General features: G+C 44.7%; 1 protein-coding gene across 5 annotated transcripts in view; it reads right to left on the reverse strand.

Moving 5' to 3' along the window:
• Positions 1–6,287, reverse strand: part of Znf143 (zinc finger protein 143) — a 43,667-nt gene extending 37,380 nt beyond the window's left edge. For 3 of the 5 annotated variants that reach the window (XM_042691651.1, XM_042691654.1, XM_042691649.1), the window contains exon 1: positions 6,207–6,278. In XM_042691651.1, the coding sequence (XP_042547585.1) occupies positions 6,207–6,248 (42 nt within the window). In that variant the 5' untranslated portion in view covers positions 6,249–6,278. Of the gene's footprint in view, positions 1–6,206 lie in introns of all 5 variants that reach the window. The other 2 variants (XM_042691653.1, XM_042691652.1) reach the window with 1 other exon arrangement.
• Between the last annotated feature and the right edge of the window lie 4,327 nt (positions 6,288–10,614).

Genomic DNA, 10,614 nt, shown 5'->3' on the forward strand with positions numbered 1-10,614 from the left:
ATCCTGACTGTCAAGACTCAATCAAACTTCCTATCTACAAGTCTGCCAGTGATTTTTTTTTTTTTTTTTTTGCCAGTCCTGGGTTTGAACTCAGGGCCTGGGTACTGTCCCTGAGCTTCTTTTGCTCAGGGCTAGCACTCTACCACTTGAGGAACAGTGCCACTTCTGGCCTTTTCTGTTTATGAAGTACTGAACAACAGAACCCAGGACTTCATGCATGCTAGGCAAGCACTCTACCACATTCCCAGCCCTCTGCCCTTTAACTATACAAAGAGATTGCTAGTTTAGATGTGTGTCTCAAGTGGTAGAATGACTAGTGAGCAGCAAGAATAGGTGAATGGCAATGAAAAACACTATAGGACAGTGGAAAAACCTCAGGTTACATCTGTCCCTCAACCTTTTTATGTTTCCTGAACTGAACTCATGATCCTGTGCATGGTGAGTACTAGCATTGTACTCAGCAATACAAAGAGTGAATGTTCAACGAATGAGACAGATCAACATGATATGATGTGAAGCATTCCATTGAGGAAACGTACACTTTAAATTTCAATATTCTTAAGCTTTCTCTCCCATCCCTTTTTGGTGGGGGGAATGGGGCTTGAACACAGGGGCAGAGTACTCCACCTAATAGCAAAAGAATAAACGTAGACTGACTACATTCATATTTTTCATAATATACTTAAGCAGGCCAGGTGCAAAGGCATACATTTTAATCTCAGCTACAGAGGAGGGATAAATAGAGGATCGAGGTCCAGATCAGCCTGGGCAAAAACATAAGATTCTAAAAAACTGAAGTAAAGCCGGGCACCGGTGGCTCCCACCTGTAGTCCTAGCTACTCAGGAGGCTGAGATCAGAGGATCATGGTTCAGAGGCAGCCCAGGCAGGAAGTCCATGAGACTCTTATCACCAATAAACCACCAGAAAACCGGAAGTGGCACTGTGACTCAAGTGGTAGAGCACTCGCCTTGAGCTAAAGAGCTGAGAGACAGTGCCCAGGCCCAGAGTTCAAGCCTCACAACCCCCCCCCCCCCCAAAAAAAAAAAAAGTGATTTCAAAAGAAAGACCAGGCAGTATATATTATGGTTTGATTCCCAGCAGGCCAGTCCCTGAAAGGATGATCAATGTGAAGCCAAAAGAGTAATGGAGATTCCAGGACTGTGGAACACATATAGAGGAAACCAAAAGCAGCAGCGCCAGAAAGATCCCATGTGGGTTGCAACTCATAAGAAAGACAGCAGGAGCAGGTCTGCCTAAGGACTGGAGCTAACCATTGACTCCAGATACTAGACACAAAGTTTAGGATTTAATATTTGCTCTGCTGGGTGTGAATCTTGCTTTGGTTCAGTTCTTCCTCACTACTTTTCCACTCTCTTCTTTGGTATGAGAATGTCTCCCATTTTATGTTGGAAATATAACTGTTTTAGTATTACAGGAGCTCACTGCTAACAGTTTGCCTTGAGTCTCAGGAGACTTTGGACTTGGACTTTCAAGCAATGCTGAAACTGCTAAGACTTTGGGGACTCTTGGAGATGAACTAAACACGCTTAGGATCCAGGTATAAGCATTTGGGACCTAGGGGCAGAATGTTATGGTCTGAATTCAAAGTGTCCCCAAAAGACTGTATATTAAAGGGTTACCAACTAAAGGGCTTTTAGGAAGTGGCTGGATTCTCAGGGCTCTGATCTAATCAATAGTTAATCTCTTAATGGATTCAAAAAATGTTGGGATGGGAGGCTAGTTAAGAGAAGTAGGTCTCTGTGGACATGCCTTGAAAAAATATAACTTGCTCTTGGCTCCTGCCTGTCTGTCTCTCTGCTTCTGGACCATCATGTGGTAAGCAACTTTGTTCTACAGTGATGGACTGCCTCAACATGGCCCAGACAAAACAATCCCTCATGGACTTCTGAAACTCTGAGTTAAAATAAATTTATCTCAGATGACCCTGCCTATAATCCTAGCTCTTCAGGAGGCTGAAGTCTAAGGATTCAGGTTTGAAGTCAACAGGGCAGACAAATCCTCCAGACAATCTCCAATTAACTAGTAAAACATTGGAAGTAGAGCAAGTGGCTCAAGTGGCAGAGTGCCAGTTGTGCACAAAAAAGCTAAGCAAGAGCTCCAGACCCTGAGTTCAGGCCCCAATATCAGCTCTCCAATCCCCCTCCCACACATAATTCCATCTCATAATTAAGTTTAGAAAGGAGCAATGGTACATGAAAACTCTTTCAAAAATCATTTTGGCCAGACATCAGTGCCTCACGTCTATAATCCTAGCTACTCAGGAGGTTGGTATCTGAGGATCACAGTTTGAAGCCAGGTTGGGCAGAAATGTCCCTGAGACTCTTACCTCCAATAAACTACTCAGGAAAAGCCGGAAGTTAGATGGGAATGTATCTTAGTAGAGTAATTGCCTAGCATGCATGAAACCCTGTGTTTGATTCCTCAGTACCAAATAAACAACAAAAAGTCAATGCTGTGGCTCAAGTGCTAGCCTTGAGCAAAAGAAGCTCAGGGACAGTGTACAGGCCCTGAGTTCAAGCCCCAGGACCAGAAAAAAAAAAAAAAATCATGTTGGCCTGAAATAAAGCCAGGAACAAAAAGTAAAATCTCAGACTTAAAACACAAACCCTGATTCTCAGAAAACTAACAAATAATGAGTCAGGCCAGGCACTCAAGCTTGTAATCTAGCTACTTGGTAGGAAAAGAAAGGAATGGCGGAATTGTGGTTTGAAAACAAAACAGAAGTTTGAAACTCTATCTCAATCAATGGCTGGGCATGGTGGCCTACATTTGTTAACACAGCCATGGGGTAAGCACAATGGTTGGGTGAAGTGGCAAGTGCCTATCATCACCAGCTACATGGGGAAGCATAAAAAAGGAACACAGAACCTCCCTCTCGCCCACAGCATCTTTACAATAAAATAAAATTAAAAAGAAAGAGGAAAAAAAGGAACACAGCCCAAGGTCACCTGGGCATAAACTGAGAACCAGCCTAAAAAGATAACAAATATAAAAAGTGGTACAGTGCCTGCCTAGGAACATGAGGCTCTGTGTTCAATCCTTAGTACAAAACAGTAACTAAGTAACTAAACAAACAATAATTTGGCAAGCTAGACACTGAAGGTCATTCTTGTAATTCTAGCTAGTCAGGAAGCTGAGATTTGAGGATCAAGGTTTAAGGTCAGCCTAGACAGAAAGTCTATAAGAATCTTATCTTCAAATAGCAAAAAGCTGGAAATGGAGGTATGGCTCAAATTGTAGAGCACTAGTCTTAAGCAGAAAAAGCCAAGTGAGAGTTTGAGGGTGAGTTCAAACCTCAGTACTAGCATCAAGAGAGTGGCAGAGAGGGGGCGGGGGGGGGGGGTCAGGGAGAGGAGAGGATGGAAGGGAGGGAGGGAAGGAGGGAGAACCCAATGAGCCTTTACTTCATAGCAATATTCCAACATGCAAAATAAGTGCTTAAACAAATGCAGCAATGGTACTCACTAGACATTATGTTGAAAATGAACTATACAACTTGTGGATACGGATGGGAGGGAAAAACTGGGAGAGTGAGAGGGAAGAGGTTACATTGTCCAAAAAGAAATTAACTTTTTACCTAACTTAGGTAACTGTTAACCTTTCTTTTACCTTTGTTAACAACAATAAAAAAACAAAAAAAGTAAAAATTAAAAGAAGATCTAAGACACACATGTGTATCTTTTCAAAAGATATACAAATGACCAATAAACACATGGTGAAATGCACATCATTAGCTACCAGAGAAATGCAAGTCAGACCCACAAGATATATTTCATACCCACTAGCATGGCTATGAAAAAGAATGATAATAGGTATTAGCAACCAAGAGGAGAAAGGGGAACCCTTATCTTTCCTTGGTAGATGGCACAAAAAGTTTTGACAGTAGCTGGGTACCAGTGGCTTACACCTGTAATCTTCACTACACAGAAGCTGAGATGTGAGGATTGTGGTTTGAAGCCAGCCTAGGCAATAAAGTCTAGGAGACTTAAATCCAATAAACTGCTCAGAAAAAGCCAGCAGTAGCACTGTGGCTCAAGTGGTAGAGTGCTAGCCTTGAACAAAAAACAGCTCAGAGAAAGTGTCCAGGCTGAGTTCAAGAGACAGGACAGGCAAAATAAATAAATAAAAAGTCTGATTGTGGTTGAAAGCCAGCCAGGGCAGGAAAGTCCCTGAGACTCTTATCTCCAATTAACCACCAGAAAAAAAAAAAAAATGGAAATGGCACTGTGGCTCAAGTGGCAAAGTACCTGCCCTGAGCTGAAGAGCTCAAGGACAGCACCCAGGCCCAGAGAGTTCAAGCCCATGGCCGACAAAAAAAAAAAAAAAAGTTTGAGTTTCTTAAGATTCAATGTAGTGTTCTGATGGCTCATGCCTGTAATTCTAGCTACTCAGTAGACTGAGATCTCAGGATTCAGGTTCAAAGCTAGCTTGGGCAGGAAAGTCCATGAGGCGCTTATCTCCAATCAACAACCAAAATGCTAGAAGTAAAAAAAAAAATGCTAGAAGTAGTTTAAGTTGGAGAAAGCTTTGAGTGAAAAAGCTAAGGGACAGTGCACAGGCCTTGAGTTTAAGCCCCAGTATCAGAAGAAAAAACAAAAACTCCATGTAGAATTACAATTCAGTAGCCCTAACCCTCCATATATATGCCCAAGAAACATAAAACCTATGTCATCTGAAAGCTTGTACTTAGATGTTTTAGAAACATGCCTAATAGCAAAAAGGTAAAAATATCCATGTGTCCATTAATGAATAAAATGTGCTATAACCGTATGTATAATGGAAAAATTAAAGCAGAACTGACATATGCACTGACATGAACTGGCAAATACCAACCTAAGCAAAATAAGCCAGTCAGGGTTCACATACTATATGATTTTATTTATTTGAAATGTGAAAAATAGGTAAATCTACAGATTTAAGGGTAGGGAAGAAATAAGGGAGTAAAGTGTAGGTAGTTTGGGACAATGGTGAACATATTCTGAAGTTGACTGTGATGGGTATATAAACATAAGAAATGCACAACTCAGAAAATATCGAAATTCACCTAAGCAGTGTATTAAGGTATGTAAATTCTGTCAATAAAGCTGTTATTAAAGTGGGAGAAATGTAAATTATTAAGTATTTTCCAAATAATCAAAATACCCCAGGAGAAATTAAGTTATACATATTGTTGGGACTTTGGGGAAATCTCATCATAAATAATATTTATAAGTACACATTGCCAAGAAAATAGTACTCAATAATACTCATGTTTTAAGTACATCAGAACACACGTATGTTCTAGTAAGATTAAGGACAAAGCCAATCATAACCAGGGATCTACATTTTCTCACCCGCTGATTTAAGAAGCTTCCAAAATAAAGGGAGTTGATTCAAGACAATTGTCTGGCAATAGCTTTTTTCTTTTTCTTTTTTTCACTTTTAAAAATTTTGTGTAACAAAAGGGGGAAATAAGGGGGAAAAAAAACCCAACAAAACAAGAGCGACAAGGGGTAACAAAAAATTTGGTTCAGGTCTCACAAATTATATTCTTTGGCCAAAATCGGGAGGGAAAAAGAAGGGGAGGAAGGAAATAATAAGTTGTTAGCTTCTAATTTTCAATATTGTTTCAGCGATCTTATAAAAAAAAAATAGACAAAACACAAGGAAAACCAAGAGATCTGCCCGCGATTATGCGGGGGGAAACTCTTGGCGCGGTGGACAGACGGGGTCCCGAGTGGGCCCCGGGCCAGACTAGCAGCCGGCGCCCCTGCTGGGGCCTGGCGCTAACCGTGGCCCCAGCGTCCCGAACCGAGATGCTCCGACTCGGCGCGCCTGGGGACACGCTCCCCGCGAAGGTCAGGCGCAGAAACGCCGCCGGGCGCCCGAGGACTCCACCCTCCCCACTCCCTCCCCTCGGCGGTCCCCAAGGGGAACAGGCGGGGCGCGGCGCGGAGACCAGGTGGGGGGGCGTCCGCAGTGAGAAAAGCTCTGCCGCCCTAGAGTGGCGGCTGCGGGTTATTAATAAACTCCGCTTCTGCTCAGGCGCCGTACCGAGGCGGCCGTAGCATCGGCAAGGCCTGAAGCCCAGGCTTGGAAGCGGGAAGCCAGAGCCCAGGCCCAAGTGGGCCCGCGCCGCCGCGTTGAGGGCGGCGGCCGGGCGAAGAATAATGCACACTGGGTAAAAACACATTTATATACGAACCTCCGAGAAAATTTTCCAACAATTCCTTCGTCCGACCACCATGCACCAGGACAGGAAACAGCCGCCCGGCCCCCAGGCCCCGCAACTCGCATAGGAAGTCTGAGGCCCGCCCTCAGCTTCCATTGGGCTGTCAGTATGTCACTCAACGGACGCTTCCTGCTTCCTATTGGTTCAAATTCAGGCGACGCCAAGGGAAACTCCATTAGTCCCTTACGTCATCCTAGCCTGGCCTTCCCGCCAGCGTCTGAGTGGCTCGTGCGAAGTGCAGAATCTAAGCTTCTGCGTCTGACTGGTTGGCAGAACGGCTCGTCCCAGCCCTACACCACTTCACTAAGACGTGAAGTATGCCGATTCTGGGGCCCGGGCGGCAGACGCCATCTTGTAGCGAGGGTGGGAGGCTGGTCCTTGTGATTACCCGGGAGGGAGAAGGAGTGACGGGCGCCATTTTCCCCACAGGGGCGAGGACGCAGCTTGGGGGCTCCCGGTGGGCTTGCCGGAGCACATTCTGGAGACCGGATGGCCTTTGCCTCGCGGTTGCCGGATGTTGTCCCGTCCGGAGGGAGGAGAAGGGAAGGAGGAGGACTGGCTGCGAGGCCCTCAGGCTCCCCGGAGACTCCCAGTGCTGGCCGAGGCCTTGGGTCTCGGGCGAGGGCTCTGCTTGGCGGAGAGCTGGCGTGTGCCGGGAGCCGGCTTCCTGGCGTGCCGGTGTTTCCACCGTCGCCGGGCGGGTGTAGCGAGGACCGGTTGGCGGAAGGGTGATCCTTCAGCCCCTGCGGAGCTCGGTGGCCGGGGCCGGGGCCTTGGACTCCGCAGGGAGACGATGCCGGTTCTGCTGTGCGTTCTTGTCTTTGGCTCTTCAGTTTGAAGTCGATTGAAATGCTGTCCTTGCATTTGTATGTTCTCTCCCTGTTGTGTGTCGTGGAATTAAAGTCAAAAGGATGGGAAGAGCATTGGGTGGGAATCCCGAAGCCTAGCAAGAATAGGTTCGTTATGGCATGAGTGACACTGCTTCTTGCTCTCAACCCAACGCCTTTCTAAACCATTGGCAATGCTAGTAAACCCTCATTTGTTTGGCAAGCCAGATCATGGCAGTTCTCTCTTTTAAATCGAATCTGTACTAAGAATGGGGAGGCTGGGCTCAGATTTGAATCCTTTCATAAACTGGGAGATTAAGGTGATTATATAACGGATAATCAAGGCTTTGGTTATCTTTTCGCTTAGAACTGACTCTAGTTTGAGTTTGGAATGTTGTTCCTGTACATCTCCTTGATATCCAAATACCATGTGAAAGAAAATCGTTTTGATGCATAATAAACAATTTTAAAGTAGTTCTGATTTTTGGGGGTGGGGTGGGGTCGGTGGCTCACGCCTGTGATCTAGCTACTCAGTTCCGATTACTTACAGGCCTTAATGGTGTCAGGTTACATTGGATTAGGCCACTTGATAAGTAGGGGTTTTGCTCATTTCAAGTTCACAATAGCGTCTCTTGAGAAAATGAAAAACACGTGCTTTTGGTTTAAACTTTGTGCATCCTTCAGAGACTATCTGTATTTTATAACCAAAACTTTGTCTTTTTTTTTTCCCAGATAGGTTCTCATGTAGGCCAGGCTGGCCTGGAACTCCTGCCTTAGTTTCCAGAGTGCAAGGATTACAGGAGTGTACCACTAGCTGCACTATTAAAACTTTTTTCAGGGCTGGGAATGTGGCATAGTGGCAAGAGTGCTTGCCTAACATGCATGAAGCCCTGCATTCGATTCCTCAGTACCACATACACAGAAAAAGCCTGAAGTGGCATGGTCAAGTGGTTAAAGAGTTCTAGCCTTGAGCGAAAGCTCAGGAAGTGTCCAGGCTCTGAGTTCAAGCCCCAGGACTGGCAAAATAATAATTTTTGGTTTGTGAAGCAGTGAAAACTTGTATTAATCCCACACAAGTTTTTCTAACTATAGCTTTATGAAAGGTTTTTTTTTTTCTTTTGGGGGGGCCGGTCGTGGGGCCTGAACTCGGCCTGGGCGCTGTCCCTCAGCTCTTCAGCTCAAGGCTAGCACTCTACCACTTGAGCCACAATGCCACTTCGGGCTTTTTTTTCTGCTTATGTGATGCTGAGGAATGGAACCCAGGGCCTCATGCATGCAAGGCAAGCGCTGTACCACTGAGCCACCTTCCCAGCCCTAAAAGGGTTTTTTTGGTTGGTATTTTGTGCCAGTACCAGGGCTTGAATTCAGGGCCAACTTGCTTAGCTATTTCACTCCAGTACAACTTTATTGCTAATTAGTCGAACATGAAGGTTATCAGACTTCTGCTTGGGTAACTTGAAACCACTGACCTCGGATGATAGACCCATGCCACCACATTGATGCATTAAACATTTAAAATCAGTTTTTGTGGGAGAAGACTTCTAGGTGACTTACAACATTTTAATAATTCCCTCCCACCTCCCTATTAAACACTAAAGAATTGAAAACCGACAGTTGGTTTCATTAGGAGCTGTGGCTATTGATGTCTCATTTTAGCTCCTGTTGGTAAGGTAAAACAACCTATTTCCCACTTACAGGGAAGATAGTTGTAATGTATATTGACAAAACATAGCAGTTCCTGGTCGAGATGTTGTGCAAATAAAGTTTTACCTATCTCTTCCCAGTCCCCATTATATGGTTTATAGAGGTTCTTAAACACCTTGACAACTTTGAAATTTTGAGGAAAGCTAGGAAAAAGTATACCTCAAATATCTGGGCGCCGGTGGCTCACGCCTATAATCCTAGCTATTCAGGAGGTTGAGATCTGAGGATCACGGTTCAAAGCCAGTCCGGGCAGGAAACTCCGAGAGACTCTATCTCCAATAAACCACTAGAAAACTGGAAGTGGTGCTGTGGCTCAAGCTGTAGAACACTGGCCTTGAGTTGACGCCCAAGCCAAGTTCAAGCCACATGACCGACAAAAAAACCCAAACAAACCCAAGTGATCCACTTTTGTAGCAAACGGTGGATCAATAGCTGAATCCTCATATTTGTAGACAATTTATTTAATCCGAGTTATCTTCCACACTGAAAGTAACATACCATCAGACATTTTATTTGTCAGGGTTTAATGAAAACCATATATATATATATAGATATAGTTCATTTGGAATCTTTGGAGTTCTCAATATGTATGTTGTCAAACCACAGGTATTGGTAGCATGATTTTCATGTTAAGTAATGACAAACTAGGAGGATATTCAGTATGTGTGTTCCTGGGGATTGAATCTAGGACCTGGAATAAGCTAGGCAAGGAATGTACTTGAAACATACACCCTAACCCCTTCCCTTGTATGTCTGTGAAACTGATTGGCTCTGCAAAATTCTACCATTTTTGTCTTCTGATTACTTTGATTAAGTCCATTTTAGAACATTCCAAACAAAAGGAAAACTAATGTCAATGTAAAAAGCCAGGTGCTGGTGGTGCATGCCTATAAGCTACTCAGGAGGCTGAGCTCTGAGGATCACAGTTTAAAACCAGTCTAGACAGGAAAGTCCACGACACCTCCAATAAACAAAAAAAAGCTGAAGTGGAACTGTGGCTCAAATAGTAGAATAGATTTGAACATAACAAAGCTCAGGGACAGCAGGGTGCTGGTGGCTCACGCCTGTAATCCTAGCTACTCAGGAGGCTGAGATCTGAAGATCATGGTTCAAAGCCAGCCTGGGTAGGAAAAGCTGTAAAACTCTTATCTCCAATAAACCACTCAAAAAACCGGAAGTAGTGGCTCTGTGGCTCAAATGTAGTGCTGGCCTTGAGCTGAAGAGCTGGGGGACAGCAGCCAGGCCCAGAGTTCAAGCCCCATGACCAACCGGGAAAAAAAAAAAAAAACACAAAAAACTCAGGGACAGCCCCCGAGACTGGCCAAAAAAAAGTCTAAGAGTACAACAGTACAGTTGCACAGTAATCCAGGGATGAAATAGCTGTCTGCCATTACTGGGGCCTGAATTCAGGGCCAGGGTGGATACTGTACCATGAGCTATAGCTCCTCTTTGTTTTTTTTGGATGGTTAACTGGAGGTAAAGTTGCATAGTTGAACCCTGATCCTACACCTCAGCCTCCTGAATAGCTAAGATTACAGGTATGAGCCACCGGCGCCTGACTCCATGAAATTTTTACAGGTGTGAGCCACCAGCAGGTGGCTATTAAATTCTTAATAGGGGCTGGAAAGGTGGTTCAGTGGTAGAGTGCTTGCCTTGCATGCATGAGGTCCTGGGTTTGATTCCTCAGCACCAGGTGCTGGTGGCTCAGGCCTGTAATCCTTGCTACTCATGAGGCTAAGATCTGAGGATCCCAGTTCAAAGCCATCTGGGGCAGGAAAGTCGGTGAGACTTTTATCTCAAATTAACCACCAGAAAACCAGAAGTGGCACCGTGGCTCAAGTTGTAGAGCG

Source organism: Dipodomys spectabilis, unplaced genomic scaffold (genome assembly GCF_019054845.1).
Source record: "Dipodomys spectabilis isolate Male_0828 unplaced genomic scaffold, ASM1905484v1 ptg000145l, whole genome shotgun sequence".
Taxonomy (NCBI): Eukaryota; Metazoa; Chordata; class Mammalia; order Rodentia; family Heteromyidae; genus Dipodomys; species Dipodomys spectabilis.